Source organism: Camelus dromedarius, chromosome 31 (genome assembly GCF_036321535.1).
Source record: "Camelus dromedarius isolate mCamDro1 chromosome 31, mCamDro1.pat, whole genome shotgun sequence".
NCBI lineage: Eukaryota > Metazoa > Chordata > Mammalia > Artiodactyla > Camelidae > Camelus > Camelus dromedarius.
In genome coordinates, this window is record NC_087466.1 from 24,506,091 (window position 1) to 24,522,094 (window position 16,004).

At 54.7% G+C, this 16,004-nt stretch overlaps 1 protein-coding gene across 1 annotated transcript in view; it reads right to left on the bottom strand.

Annotated features, from left to right (window-relative positions):
* Positions 1-16,004, bottom strand: part of GALNT9 (polypeptide N-acetylgalactosaminyltransferase 9) — a 75,688-nt gene that overhangs the window by 14,408 nt on the left and 45,276 nt on the right. Inside the window, exons 4-6 of the mRNA XM_064481351.1 lie at positions 13,846-14,020; positions 10,409-10,606; positions 7,464-7,581 (exon numbers count right to left, since the gene is read on the bottom strand). Coding sequence (XP_064337421.1) covers positions 7,464-7,581; positions 10,409-10,606; positions 13,846-14,020 — 491 coding nt within the window. The remainder of the gene's footprint in view (positions 1-7,463; positions 7,582-10,408; positions 10,607-13,845; positions 14,021-16,004) is intronic.

The following is a 16,004-nucleotide window of genomic DNA, read 5'->3' on the forward strand; positions in this document are numbered from 1 at the left end:
TCACCCAGAACGCACTGCAGAAAGAGGAAGACATGGTCAGGCGGATGAGATCTGAGACCTGGAGGGTCGAGGGGGCAGTCCCACCAGGCATCCAACAGGATTTCCAGATCAGGTGAGGCCACATACCAAGCACCTGAGTACTTTCCAGACCTGTGAAACGGAAGCCTCAGGCTGATAACGTACCAGGACTCACGACGAACACAGGGCAAAGAATCCCAGAACATGGGGGATTCCGGGCCCAGGACTACTTCCAGCCATTCCTGTGTGGCTGTCTGTAAACTCAACCAGTGTACAGCCGGGACAGAATTTGACTAAATGTTTCTAAAGTTTATCTGACACCGAAAACCAAGACAGCAGCCAGGAAGATTCCAAAAGAATAATGAGGAAGGATTCAATTGCTAGAGATGAGCATATTTTACAAAGCAGGAGATAACGGCTAAAAATAGAGTGTTCAAAATCCACACAAACACATCTAGAAGCACTTGGAATACGATAAAGGTGGCCTCTCCTAACAGTGGTAAAGGATGGAGTGGTTAATGGATGGTGTGAAAAGAGTCAGTCCCCTACTGCAAAACGATATAAAGAAAGGTCACAACCTTACTTGTATAGAAAACATGTTCCAAATGGGTTAAAGCTTTTAATTTAAAAAAAAAAAAAAGAACTGTGAAGTGTCAGAAGGAAATGTGGTCAAATAGTCTTTTGAATAGGCCTTGCTAAGAATGACAGCAAACGCACGAGTCGTCAAAAAAAGCAGACACTTACACTAAAAAATTCTGTGTAGAAAAGTCAACATCATAAATTAAGAGCAGGAAAGCACTCGTGTCACACAATAGAGTTAATGTCCCCCATGTATAAAGGGCTCTTAAAATCTACTGCAAACGAGGAAACCAGGAGAAAAAAATTGGCAAAGGAGGAAAAACGCATGGTTAACAAATGTATAAAAACGATCAAGCTCATTAGGAACTGGAGAAACACAAGTTAACCATCAAGACAGTCCTTGTGTGTCTGTCATATGTGAAAAAAGGAAAACTGAATTTCATCAGATCACGTGTGTTATATACCTGGGGGACTGCCTCCTCGGGTACCATTTGAGGACACAGACACACACACATCACACTCACACACAGACACAGACATACACACAGACACACACAGACACACCACAGACACACCACACACACACACCACACACACAGACACAACATATACACACACACAGACACACCACACACACACGCCACACACTCAGACACACACACAGACTTTTGTGGGGGGTAGGGAGGAGGATTTGGCAAAATACGTATCAAAAGCCAGATATGTGTTTCAGTGGACCCAGCAATTCCATTTCTAGAAATTTATCCCGAGGAGATTCTGAATCACGAAGGAAGATTCAGGCATAAAAACATGGTCTCAGCGCTGCTTGGAGGCAGCCCCACTGCCTAGTAACTGACGCGGCAGGTGACAGAGGATGTGCAGGAATGTGCACTTTTAGGAGACGTCCATGTGCGTAAAACATGAACAACTATGTGGTGCGCACTGTGCACACCTGCACGCGGACAGAGAGCGTAGACACGCAGCTCGTCTCCGAGGGGACGTCCACCCCGGCAATGACACAGACAGAACTGTGGGCGACTTAGTTTTGTTCCAGTTAGCCGACCTCCAGGTTTTTCTAATTAAAGTCAGTTCTATAACGTATTCCAGAAGGCCCTGCTCAAACATCAATGAGTACTATCTCGTGTTTGTTACCTTTCATTAATCCTCAAACAGCCACAGGAGTGAAGCCCTACCGGCCCCTCGGGGACAGAAGTGGAAACTGAGGCTCAGAGAGAGGTGGCCCAGCTGGTGGACAGGCAGGGGCAGCCTCCCAGGGCGAGTCTCAGGGGGCCTTCCGAAGACCCTGTGTGTGCCCACGGCTTTTCCCCATGACATTCAAGTGGACCAAGAATCTCCCTTCCCTGCGTGGCATCTGCCTCCCCTGCCTGGGGGCCCGGTTCATCTGCTCAGGTTGGGTGGAGGCTGGCTGGGCAGGTGAGGGGCTCACCCTGTGGTGACAGCCTTGCCCCGGGAAGCTACTGGGGAGGGGCCATGCGTCCTCACTTTACCAGCAGACAGACCCACTTGTGACTAGAACAAGCCCTTCCTGAAAGCCGCTCTCTGCCCTCACCGAGAAAGGCTCAGGACCAGCCTGGGCGTCCATGGAGCAGCGTGGACACCCCCTCGCTCCCTCCACGAGTAACGACACCTCTTCCCTGCTCTGGCAGGACAGGAGCCTGTATGACTCTGTTTTTGGAGAACACGAGAAAACCAGCCACCCGGCCCGCAGACGGTCTAACGCCACTGCAGCCCCTCAGAGGGTCTGGAGTTGAAGACACAGTACCTGCCCTCAGTGCTGAGAGGTTTGCCTGTAACACCCCGGGCGGGGGAGCAGCGAGTCAAAGTTTTAAAATAGAGACGCAAACGATTTCCAATTTCTGCCCTGCTGATGGCTCTCCTAGCCGGGCGCGCGTCGCTGGTTCTGTCTTGACCTTTATTAAACCTAATGGATGCGTCGGATTCATTTCCCCCTAATTGGCTGCAGGACTTTCCTCATTAGGGGACGAGCAGTTGGCACATCTACAATCATAGAAACGTAAATTGGCACCGAGACCACAGAATTACTCCTCTAATTGGATTAGGTCGATCAGAAGGGCTGTGTGGGCGCCGGTGTTAATGCTGGATGGACACGGCGGTGGTGGCGAGGCCCGTCTGTGTGCGACCCCCTGTGGGGGTCCAGGAAGCCATGGGGCCGCTCGCTGCCTCTGCGAGGAGGACCACGCTCCTGCCTCAGGGCCTTTGTACTTGCTGTTCCCCTGCCAGGAACACGTCCCTGTAGCCACACGGCTGGCTTCGTCTCCTCATTCATGTCTGCTTATTTGTCAGCATCTCGGGGTTCCTGTACCTGATGGTCCCATTTAAAAGGACCACTTCCCCCATCCCAGACATCCCCTCCCCCTTCCTCACTGAGTCCCCTGCACCTGGGATGGGCTCGCACCCTTATTCAGCAACAAGACACTGTTCCACCAGGGAAGAGCTTGCTTCCCTTCAATGTGTCCCCCCGCTGCTCCAGTACTTAGGGCAATACAGAGGCTCTGTTTCCAAGACGATTCTTCTGCTCATTCCAGAAATAAATTGCACACCAGCTCATGCCGCCACACAGACGGAGGGGCAGCCCTGCTCCTGCGGAGTCACTCATGCTCCCACCCACGAGGGAGGGAGGAGACTGGAGTTTCTCCTCCTTTCCTGTTCCCCACGCTGCAAAATCCTGCAGGAGAATACTCCCTCGGTCCTCTGACGCTCCAGGTGACATCAGATATGGAGACGTGCCATCTCTCTGCCGCCCTCTCCCAGGCCACGGCAAGCCCCTGGGCTCCCAGCGCTCAAATTCCTCCTGCCTGTCATGGCCCTCAATCCCTGGCCGGTTCCACTGACTTGGCTGGTGAGCTGGCCCTTTTGCCCCTCCAGGCAGTTCCCTTCCTATCCTCGGGCTCCCAGCTGGGTTGGGTTTGGAAGGAGACAGGGACAGAGAGCCGTGGGGGTGCTTCTCCCCTGCCCCTCCCTGCGTGGGCGCCTTACGCCTCCCGAGGTGCTCCATCCTCCCCACCCAGGCGCCCATCCACAGAGCCCCTGCCCCCCTCACCCAGCCCGAGGGTCGGGGGCAGCAGCGCAGCTCCCCCACCCACCGTCTGTTCTCTGGTGGCCCCTCCGCAGGACTCTGACCAGTCCCCAAGCTGACAGCCTCTAACTCCAGGAAGGATTCGAGTCCAACGGAGAGGTGGTGGAATAAATCAAATGTGGAGAATTGGTCCTTCACCTTAGGCTCAGAAATCACTTGCAAAGGTTTGGTCTTTAATGATGAAAACAGTTAAGAAAAGTTGGCATCTTGAAGAATCTGCCAGATTAACCTCCTGATTCCAACCTCTTAATATGCATAACTGAGGGTCGAGTCTAAATGTGTGGCTCAAAACTGAACTGTGTCAGAGAATTTAAAACGTTTGCAAACAGTCCTGGAATGCTTCAGAGAATTTGAGATTTGGCGTAAGTTTAACATATGAGACACACTAGACTTTTTTAAGCACGTAGGGGAATTTCTGCTATGATATCAGGCATTCAAAGTGCTCCAAGGGAAAAAAAAGGAAACACGCCACATTTGTAAGTGCCATCTTAAAAAGGTCAAGGGAATTTAATTAAGTAAAGGCAGAAACAGAACTGATTGTTGTTTAATGGCATTTAATCTGTTCAATCTGAGTTAGTCAAACATTAATCAAAGAAAAGGAGAAGTTGAGTATTCTTAGTCTGTTAGATTTATAACCATAATATGATCTCTCGATATAACGTAAAAGCTTAAAGCAGACAGGTCTGAAGTGTGTAACTTCACTGAATTGTCAAAAGCTAGCCTTAAGTACTCTTTTCTGCGACTAAAGTCTCCATATAGAAGACAAACAAAAACATAAATGAAACCCCAGAAAGAAAACACAAAGAACCAAGGACCCCAAACCGATCGGAGCCCAGCCCCGCATCAGCACAGCTCGGCTGCAGGAGACCCCGTGGCCCGGCCCCTCGACATTTCCCCTCCGTCCACGGGTACCGCCGGACGGCTCGGTCGCACGCAGACCCCGCGCAGAACAAGAAGCACGCGAACCAAGGCTGGCTCGTGGTCCCCGGAGTGGCGGCCACCCGCATCCCTGGGGTGGGGCTCGGTGATCTGCGTTTAAGGAAACTCTAAGGGGTTCCGGTGCAGCTGGAATCTGGGAACCCGGGCCTGGGAACCTGCTGCACCCCCCACCCTGTGGGTTTCCCGGCCCCTCCCGCTCTACCTGCAGACCTGCTCTGTTCAGGTGGAGGGGCAGCACCCCAGGGCCCCAGACTCGGCATCACCGCTAACAATGATTCTTGGTCCAAATGATGCTCCAAAAATTGCCTCATAACGACATCCCTGTTACTACGTTTGCCCATAATAATATCCCTGTTAAGGGGTGAATTGTGTCCCCCAAGTGTGTGGGTAAGTTAGAGTCCTAACCCCCAGAACCTCAGAATGTGGCCTTATTCGGAGAGAGGGTCTTTTTTCACACTGAAGTACAGCCAGTTACAACGTGTCAACGTCTGGGGCACAGCTTCATGTCCCAGTCAGACATACATATGCACGTATTCATTTTCATAGTCCTTCTTGAAAGGTCCTTACAAGATATTGAATATAGTTCCCTGTGCTATGCAGAAGAAATCTGGTTTTTATCTGTTTTTACATATAGTGGTCATCATTTGCAAATCTCAAACTCCCAAATGTATCCCTGCCCACCTCCTTTCCCCCGGCAACCATGCGATTGGTTACTAAGTCAGCGAGTCTGCTTCTGTTTTGCAGATGAGTTCATTAGTGTCCTTTTTTCCCTTTCTTTCTTTCTTTCTTTTTTTTTTTTTTTTCCAGATTCCACACACGAGTGCTGTCATAAGGCATTTGCCTTTCTCTTTCTGGCTTACGTCACTTGGAATGATGATGCCCGGGTCCACCCATGCTGCTGCAGTGGTGGGGATGGGGTCTTAAAGGAGGTAATCAGGTAAAAATGAGGTCATTCAGGGGACAGGTGTCCTTATAAGAGGCAGACACGCACAGAGGGCAGAGGACGTGAAGACACAGGGAGGAGACAGCCGTGTGACGGCAGTGCTGCGTCCACGAGCCCAGATGACAGCTGATACCAGAAGCTGGAAGGGGCAGGAAGGAGCGTCCCCTGGAGCCCCCTGGAGGGAGCACAGCCCCGGCCACACCTTGGCTTCCCAACCGGCCTCGGTGCCAGGAGAGGCGTGTCTGCAGCTTTAAGCCTCTGGGATGAGGGTGTTCTGTTAAAAACAGCCCCCAAGACTAACAGATCCCGTCCCTCTGTTCACCGCAGCCAAGACACAAAAGCAACCTCAGTGTCCTACAGATGAAAGGATAAGGGAGATGTGGTGTATACGTATATATATGTATATGTATATATACGTATACACCATGGAATACTACTCAGCCGGAAAAAGAATGAAATCTTGTCATTGTCAATGACACGGATGGACCTCCAAACCATTATGCTGAGTGAAGTAAGTCACACAGAGAAAGACAAATGCTATATAATTTCACTTGTATGTGGAATCTATAAAAAACTCCCCAAACAAACAAAAAGCAAGCTCACAGGTTTGGAGGGTGAGGCATGGAGGGTGAGGGCTGGGAGTGGGGGAGATGGCTGAACCGGTTTTTTGGTAAGAAAACAAAAAACAAACTCAATTTTATTTCTCTTTGGAATAAAGGGGGGCATTGCACGATTTTTTTCTCTGTCATACACTCAGAAAGCTGACGAAACAGCTGAGCCACTTAGAGAGAGGAGAATGCAGCCCTTCTCACCGGCCCAGTGGTGGCCGTGGGCCCGTACGAGCCTCCATGGGACCCCAACAGCTGGGAGCTCTGGGCTGAGTGACGGGGACTTCCAGGCCACCCCCAACCTGCCCACCCACTTCTCTCCACCTCAGCCATGGTCTCTCCACCCTCCTAGTTGCTCAGGCCAAGTGACGTCAAGGCACCTTTGACCCCCTTGCACCCCCACGTGATCCAGCAAACCCTGTGGCCGCCTCCTTCAGGATGCATCAGGTGTACGTAGGATCTGACCAGCTCCTGCTTGGTCCAATCCATCTATCTCCCTGGTGTATTCCAGAAGCCCTGGTCTTCCTTGCTCTGCCCTGGCCCACTCCTCCCTGGAATCACAGAGCTCGGAAGAATCCCTGAAAGAGACGAGGCAGCTCGAACATCTGCTCGAAGCCTGACTGCTCCCACCTCGCTCCCAGCAAAGCCAGACGCTCTCCTCCTACCCGGCTCCTGCCACACTGGCCTCCTTGCTTCCGGGGCCCAGCAGGCACCATCCTGCCTCAGGGCCTTTGCACCTGCCATTCCCTCTGCCTGGAACACTCTTCCCTCCCCCCCGCTCCCCCCATCATCCCACGAACAGCCCCCTTGAGGCCCCTTCTGGCGAGGCCTTCTCCGAACATCCTCTTTAAAACTGCACCCCGGCCCCTCCCACCAGGCACGTCTGGTGTCCTCTCTGCTTCACTCCTCCCTTTGGAATTTCTCACTAAGCGATGCCTTCTCTTCTCTATCACCTGCCATGTGCGGGAGGACCAGCTTTGACAACTTCCAACCTGCCCCCTACAGCCCACACTTCACACACCCAGACAGGTGGCTTGAAAAATAAAGTAACACAAAATACAGCCTTTTGTTACCATATTCAACAGACGTAAGTTTGCCCAGTCCTGTTGCCACTGAAGTTTCCTACACTGACCTAAGTTTGGGGTTTGTGTCCCCCGACCAGGAACAAGCAGCTCACGGACCAGCCGAGCCCAGCCCCCGGCGGGTCTGCTCCGCATACTGTCCTCACGAAAGGCCCTGGTGCCGGTGCAGTGACACTCACCCTCATGCCCAGCTCAATGTTCTCCCCGCCGTACACCTCCATGCCCGGGTCCAGCAGGCCGATGTCCCCGAAGTACTCCCGGTCCACCACGAAGGAGCAGCCGATCATGGCCGGGGTCCTGGCAGGAAGCAGACAGCACATGAGCTGGACGTTGGTGCCTGACCCCGGACCCCTGCCTGCCACCCTCCTTCCACATCCCCACACGCCATCCCCATGCCCCTCGCCTCCACGAGATCACTGTGCCCAGGACACAGGCAGGACTGCCTTGGGCTTGTCTTTGCGTCCCTCAGAGCCTGCTGACACACCCAATGCAGATGGAGTCCAAATGCTTACTGAATAAACATCAGCGGTGACAAAAACCAGCATCAATTCAGGCAACTTAATGTAGGGGATTAAAATTTTTCCTAAACCTCTTTACTCAACGAATTATTTAGTCACCCTGAATGTCATTTCCCAAACTTGAGTCACTTGCCTACCTCCTTCATTATTTTGTTTTCTCTGTGTATCAGTAGTCGGGGCTGCAATGGACAGTTGCATAGGTTGTGCACTGCTCAACTCCATGGAGCCTCACTGATCTCAGACTCTGAATGATACACCTTGACGTTGGACAGTGCACAGCCTGTGCAGCTGTATCCAGCAGACTGCCAACGGTACTATTAGTTCTGTAATAATTCTATTTGCATCCATGCCTTTAAAAAATGTCAGAAAATCTTGCATTGTCCAGAGCAAGTATATCTGTAAAACCATGTGTTGATGTGCTAGTTATATTTTTTTCTAATACACATGAACAATCTATCCACGTGGGGCATCCCCTGGGAAGTGGTCTCCTGGAGCAGCAGTGGTAAAAGCGGGACATTGTGGGACAGAGCGGTGGAGAAAAGTGGACGGTATGACTGTCGATGGAACTGGTTAAGTTATAGTTCACCAACATACAACAGACATTTCTCTCATTTTCTTAACAACCACACAAAAATCTCAGGGTGATCTCTGATGAATTGAACTGCCAAATCCTTGCCAAGTCTATTATAGCTGGTAATGATTTTTTTATTAGTGCTCAGAGTGCCAAAATAAACTTATAAACTCATAAGGCGGTGGCAGCAGAATCAGCTGGCACCGAATTTATTTGCATGAGACATGAGGGGTTCTCAGGTTCAGCAGGGGGACTGGTTGTCGGGGAGTCCCTCCGTCTGGGCTGACCTCAGCGTGTGGCATCCTGGCATCGTAGCAAAGGGTCCTCACCTGGGCTCCGGCCTCGTAGGGCCACAGGCGGAGCTTGCGCCTGTGTGAGAAACGGCCGGTTCTCCAAAGTGGTTTTGCAGTGTATTCTCCCACCAGCCGTGCTGAGAGCTCCGACTGCTCCGCGCTCCCACCAGCCCCTGGTGCCGTTGGTCTGTTGGGCTGTTCTAGAAGGTGTGTGGTGCCCCCCTCCCCCGGTTTTGCATTTCCCTAGTGACTCCGTGGTGGGCGTCTTTCCGTGCGCCTGTTAGCATTCTGTCTACCTCCCTTTGTGAAGTATCTGTTCAAGGCCTTCGCCCATTTTTCATTTGGGTTTTTTGCATCAGGATTTTCAAATGCTTTCCAGGTAATGCTAATAAGGATCAAAGTTTGGGACAAAACGCAGCCTGGCCAGAGCACCCTGGTCCTGCGGCTCAGGGAGTCCAGGCTGCTCTGAGACTCAGTTTACCCCTGGACGGCTCTGCCAGGGGAGAGCAGATGCCCGGAAGCCCACTTAAGACCCTCCCGGGGGAAGACAGAGAACTTTCAAAGACACAACATTGGGGGGTCTCCGTCCTCTGTGGGCAAAGTGGCCTGTTTCAGCAGGGACACACCAGCAGGTACAGTGGAGGCAGGAGGGGGTCCCCGCCCAAGGCCCTAAAATCCCAAAACTTTCCGGGGAGACCTGGCAAAGACTCCAGGGGCATCAACAGAATCTGGAGATGCACTTTCACGCTGGGGAAAAGTACCTCCACCCCCTGGGCCCCCAGGAGAAAGTGGGGCACCCCACCCCACTAGGTTTTGAAGCATTGAATTCTCTGGGGTTCAGCAGACGAGGGAATTGGAGGAAGGGGAAACTTTGGAAGCTCAGTCAGTGAGGGAAACGTATGAAGCAAGCCAGGTGCAGGGAGAGTGAGTGCAAGCAGACGCAGAGAGGCAGGGACGCGATGGGGGGTGGTGGGGACCTCATGCCCAGTTTGGACGGGGACCACGTCCCAGCTCCAGCGACTGCTGCCTCGTGAGAATGAGGGCCTTCCCATTTTTTTCTAAAGATGGATGTGTGTATTTTTAACAACTGAAAATCTCTCTGTTTTCACATCTGGGAACTGATTCAAAATAAAAGAACTGCTTTGCAGGGGGACCTCTGGGGGTCTGTTGGGACGTCCTGGTCTCTGCAGCGCACGCGGTCCGGTGGCCTCCTGGTCTCTGCTCTGCTCCCAGCTCGTGCTCCTGAGTCTCGAGGTGCTGCCTCTGCGTCCGCCTGCCTGCCTGTCTCTCCCTCGCTCTGTCCGGGTCTCTGCCTCCCTCTCACTCCCTCTGTCCGTCTCTGCATCTCTGCTCCTCTCTGCTGACACCTTCCTCATTTCGTCCCTTGGTCTCACTCTCCCCCCGCCCCTGCCCCGACTCTCCGACTTCCTCTGTCCGTTCCTCCTTCTTGTTCTCTGTCACTTTCGCTTGGTGTCCCCCCGTTCTTCTCCCTCCATGTCGGTTTCCTTTTTCTCAGTCTCTCTCGCTGGCTCCTCTTCTTTGGATGTTGGCTTTTTCTGCCTGTCTGTCTGTCTGTCTCCCTCTTTCTTCCCCCGCCCCGACCTCGTCATCACTCAGGTCACACTGGAGCCAGCTGCCAAGTTTCCCGTCACATCAGCATGTCCTTCTGCACACCTGCGGCAGCCCCGCCCCACCCCCACCCACGCGGTCCTGGAGGAGGACAAGCCCTGAGGCCGGCTGACCTGATGGGCGCCGCCTCATCGCCGCGGTCCAGCCAGTCCTGGGGCGGGATGATGTACATGCACCAGAGGCCCCAGTTGTAGCCGTGGGCGGCGCTGGCGTACTGCTGCACCTCGAACGTGTCGTACTTGATGTTGTCGATGGCCGGCAGGACGATGCGCCGGCGGTCCTCCCGGATCCGCGTGAGGGCGGGCTCGGCCCTGTGGGGAGGCACGCCCGTGAGAGAGGGAGGGCAGCGATGCTGGGACCCCCGCCCCATTCCCCGAGGAGGGGCCAGCTCTGCCAGAGGCAGTGAGCCCAGGGCCAGGCGGCCAGTGGGACCGCCGACTGTGGAGGGCCAGATCCAAGGGTTTCCTCTATGGAAGCCCCGGGGGTCGTCTGGGCTGCAGACCCGCTGGCCCGAGGTCTCACCCTTCCTGGGACAGCCCACGGCTAACGACTGATTGACACCAGAGACAGAAAGACCATTCTGGCCCAAACCATGACATCTCTGAAGGGCTGTCCTAGCTCCAGGGCTCCCTGTGGGTCGGCTGAGTCTGTCACTGGGCCTGCCTCACAGCTCAGCCTCTCCCTCCAGCGAATCCCCCTTCCTGCCCCTCCATCCCTGCACGGATGGAAGGCATATTCATTTATAAGCATTAATTGACGACTGATTATGTGCCACAGCCTGTTTTAACAAATTGGAATACATTCATGAACTAAAAACAGGAAAAAAAAATATCCATGTTTCAGGGAGGTTAGGATTCAGTGAAGGAACTGACTACCAAGTACTGTCGTGCAGTGCACAACCTACACAACAGTACGCGGTGGGGTAGGGGTGAGGGAGGGCAGACAATAAAGTATAAGTAAATGACGCAGTATATCAGGAGGTGATCGGTATTGTGGTGGAAAAAGAGAGCAAAGTAAGGGTGATTTGGAACTGCAGTTTTAAGTAGGGTGTTGCGTGTAAGTGGCACTGGGTGATGACCAGGCCAAGGTGTAGGATGAAGCAGGTGGTTGTCGGGCGGGAGTCGGGGTGGGGCGTTCCACGCCGAGGGAGCAGCCAGCGCTGAGACCCTGGGATGAGCTGGTGTGCCTGGGGAGCCGGCCGTGCGGCTGGAGTGGAGAAACAGTGGCAGTGCAGACGATGAAGCCGGAGAGGAGGGAGCCCGGGGGACGTGGGCTCTCCCCTGTGAGCTGCCTGGGCAGCGGGGAGTCCCTGGGGCAAGCAGGTGCAGCTCCGCCCTGGAGACGACCTTGTCTACCAAGAGGATGAGATGCCACCCAAGGGCTTGTCACCAAGCAGGGGTTCAGGGTGGTCGAGAGCAGCCCGCCCACTCAGGGACCAGACAGCCGGACGCTGGAGGGAGGACAGAGGGCCGAGTGTGGGCTAGGGGTCCGGCTAGGGGTCCGGCTCGGGCAGGGAAGCTGGAGTGGGGGGCGAGGCCTCTGACTCTGCCTGGCGAGAGCTGCCATGTGGCTGGCCTTCCAAGCAAGAGCCTGGTATTTACCTGCCTCTCAGCTTCACAGGGAAGATTGATTAATTACTGTTAGCAAAGTGCTTCAGAGACAAAAAGCTCATCTGCTAATAAGGCAGGATTTTGTGGAGGCAGTTCGGGGAGGGGAGGGCTATTTGCAGATGGATAACTGGGTTTTCAGTTGTGAAAATTAAAGTTGCACCGGCTTGAAATTGCATTTTGATGTGACAGAACTGTGGCGCTCCTAAATGCCCTCGGAATGCTCCAGGGAGTCTAACATCTATTGGAGGGACAAAAAGGCCTCCAAGTACATTTGTGCAGTGCACAACCTACACAACCGTACACCATGACCCTGGTGAAGGGCAGACCACAGCGTGTAATTTATGATAGAAGATGACACATGTCGTGGGAAAAGAAGAGTTGCTTCATGAGGATGGCAGAGGAGAGAGAAATGGGGGCCAGCAAGGGAAGTCAGAGCAGGAAGAAGTCGAGTCTCAATCAGACCTGGGCTGAGGCAGAACCAGAGAGAAAACAAACTCATGGTCCGGGGGCAGCTGAGATTCCCCAGTGCAAGTGGAGGAAGCGTGGAAGGAAAGGGCTCCCCTCACCTGCCTACGAGACACTGAAGCCCTGGCTGAACCAGCTGGTCAGTTAGAAAAGCTGAGAACTCTGAGAGGCCTGGAGTGCCAGACCCTTGGGGGACCCAGCTGGGACATCCAGCCATGCACTGTGGGGCTCGGCCAGCACATCCATCACGAAGCCCTCCTTACGGCACGCGCAACTCCAGCGTTTCAGTGAACATCTTAGTTTAGGCTTCATGATGTTTAGAGATGTGCGTTGGGAGATTTGAAATAAAAATGGTGAGTTTTAGCTTCTTTTGAACTGGGGCAAGCTGGTCACCTGGGCTGACTTTTCCCTGCAGCTCGGCTGGGAGGCGCTGCAGGCTGCTCCTAGGCCCGGGGCTAACACTCCCTGTTCACTGTGGACCCCTGCAGACCTGCCCACCCTGGGTTTAACTTAAGGATCTTGGATGAGGTCATCCTGGATGACCAAGGTGGACCCTAAATCCCCCGACAAGGGTCTTGATAAGAGAAAAGAGGAAAGACACAGACACGCAGAAGCCGAAGCCATGTGAAGACGGAGGCAGAGACTGGAGGGAGGTGGCCACAAGCCAAGGGACTCCTGGAGCCCCCAGGAGCTGGGAGGGAGTTGGGTGGTGACCTCCCACAATGACATGCCCATCTGGAACCCGCAGGTGTGACCTTGTTTGGAAATAGAGTCCTGCAGACGTAGTCCAGGTAAAAAGCCCAAGATGAGCGCACCCTGGATTGGGGTGGGCCCTGAGTCCAAGACTGGTGTCCTTGAGACAAGGACACCGAGGAGCAGCCACATGACGAGGGAGGCTGAGGTCGGAGGGACGTGGCCACAATCCCTCAGAGCTGGGGGGATGCCGGAAGGACCCTCCCCGAGTGCCTTCCGCCTGGGGGTGGGGCAGGGGGAAGGGGGTGCAGAGCACAGTCCTGCCTGCACCTCAGTGTTCATCTCTGGCCTCACAGCTGTGAGAGAATGTATTTCAGTTGTTTTGAGCCACCGGCTTCTGGTCAATTATTACGGTAGCTCCAGGACACGCCTGGGTAACTGGGTCACCTCCCTCTACCCGCTCACATCCCAGCCCCTCCAACATAGCTCGTCCCTTGGGGTCCTGGTTCGCAGCCCCCATCAGGCACTTGTCTGACACCGTTCGCCGGGCATCACGCCTGTAATCCTGGTAACAACCCCACTTGCTAACATCCCTGCTCAGCCCACGAGGAATCCGAGGCGCACCCGGGCTCACCCACAAGCCCACATCCTCCCCGCACCCGCGTCACGTGGGAGGGCCTGATGGTCAAGCCGCGACCTTGGACACCTAGAGCTTTCCGGTGGGATCACCACCCTCCGCCCTCCCCGCCGTGCCCCACCCCGGCCCACCCCGCCACCCTTACCAGCCCGTGCTGAACTCCACGTGGGCGTCGAAGAAGCCGACAACAGGGGCCACGGCAACCTTCCAGCCCTGTAGCCGCGCCCGGATCAGGCCTTCCCGCCTGCTGTTGCGGACAATCTTCACGAGGCCTGGGTACCTCTTGCTGACGTACTGGTCCAGGTTGAGCTTGAGTTCCACTGTGGGGGACACAGAGATGTTTCAGGGTGTGACACCTTGGGGGGGCCCAATGCCACTGAGACCCAAGGTCGTTGAGTGCCCTGATCCACACTTCATAAACTTTTAAGAGGACCCTCTGTGGCTGGTCGTGGCTCGAGGTGCTGGGGGGACCTCAGCGAGACAAGACCGCATCTTCACGGAGCCCCATTCCAGCGGGAGAGGCAGTGAACAATCACGCCAGACTGATTCAGACAGAGGCTGAATGTGTTATGAAGACAGGCTGAATTATTCAGCTGTAAAATGGAACACAGTCCATGGACAGATGAAGGGATAAACAAAATGTGATCCATCCAGACGATGGAGTACAATTCAACCTTAAAAAGCAGGAGATTCTGACACCTGCTACAACATGGTGGGACCTTGAGAACGTTCTGCTCAGTGATAGAATCCAGTCCCCAGAGGACAAATCTTGTACGATTCCACTCATATGAGGTCCCCAGAGCAGACAAATCCACGGAGACAGAAAGCAGGAAGGTGGGGGCCAGGGCTGGGAGAGGGGGTGAGGAGTCAGTGTTTAATGGGGACAGAGTTTCATTTTGGGAAGATGAAAATGTTCTGGAGGTGGATGGCAGTGATGGTTGCACAACACTGCGAATGCACTTAAAGCCCCTGAACTGTATGCTTGTTTTTAATATGGTTAAATTTTACGTGATGAGAATTTCAACTCAATACATGATTTAAAAATGGATGAGGGCCCACAAGTCTGATTGAGGGAGCTCTCTGGCCAAGAATGCAAGCAACAAAGTAAGCAACAATGATACCAGGCAGGCTTCAGCCCACAGGAGAAAGAAAATGGGAGTGGGCGCTGGAGTGGGGCGGGAGCTTCCCTGAGTAGGCTGGGGGGGCGGGGGAGGGCAGTGCAGGGGGCAGGGGCAGGGCAGGGGCAGGGAGGTGGGATGGGGCGGGGCACAGGTGGGGTGGGGCGGGGCTGGGAGGTGGGGCAGGGGTGGGGTGAGGGCGGGGCAGGGACAGCCTGGCTGTGAAGGTGACACGTGGGCTGTGACCCCGTTAAGCAGCCGGCTGGAAGAGTGGAGAACAGTTACAGGCGTGGGAAAGGAGCACTGAGTCCCGAGGGGACACCCCGTTTCAGTTCTGAGGTGAGGTGTAGGGGATGGGCTCGGGACTGGGCAGGAGGGGCCCGTGGAGGATTTGAATCCGGTCCTGGCTCCCGAGCCTTGGGTGGGATGGCTACTTGCAGAAGACATCTGCCATCGGGAGGCCTGCTGTCTCCCCTTCAGTCACCAGGTCTAGTGGACACTGCTGGGAGGGCAGCCCGGCCCCACGGGTGGCTCCGGCTGCACCGGCCAGTTGTCCTGGGAGCAGCCTCCCTGGACGTACACTGTCCCGCCCTGTCCAGGGAACGTGGGCCCAGCAGGGAGGTGCCCTGCCAACCTATTCCTGCTCCTGTGACAGTGTCAGCTGGGGTCTCCCTGGCGTAGACCCAGACCAGACGTGGGGTTGGAACTCCTTCAGGCCCACAGCCAGGCCCCTCTGCCTTCTTGGAGGAGTTTGGGAGGCCCCGCCCCAGCTCTCCTCCACTCGCCTCCTCCTGAGGTGAGGAGGGTCGGTGCTGTGATGGGAGAGGTGGAAGGGGAGTTACTGAACAGGCACAGCCCAGCCCCCCGGGGCCTCGGTTTGAGGGGCCGCCCACAGTGGGGCTCAGGTTCCTCTCTCTCTGCTTCTGTAGAGGGACAGGCGAGACAGGACGGGGCGCCTCCGGACCTGTGTCAGGCCTGGAGACCCGTGTGCCTGGTAGGTGTGGGACAACGTGTCTGGGGTGGATGGAGGCTGACGTGGGGCCATGACAAGGTTCCGGCCGTGAGCGCCAGCCCATCGTCTCCACAGCAAGGACCCCGCTTGAGCAACAAGCAGCAAAGGTGTGATGAGCGTGTAGGAGAACTCAGCACGCTCGGGGCCCTTCTGGATGATGGCGGTAGGGGTTGA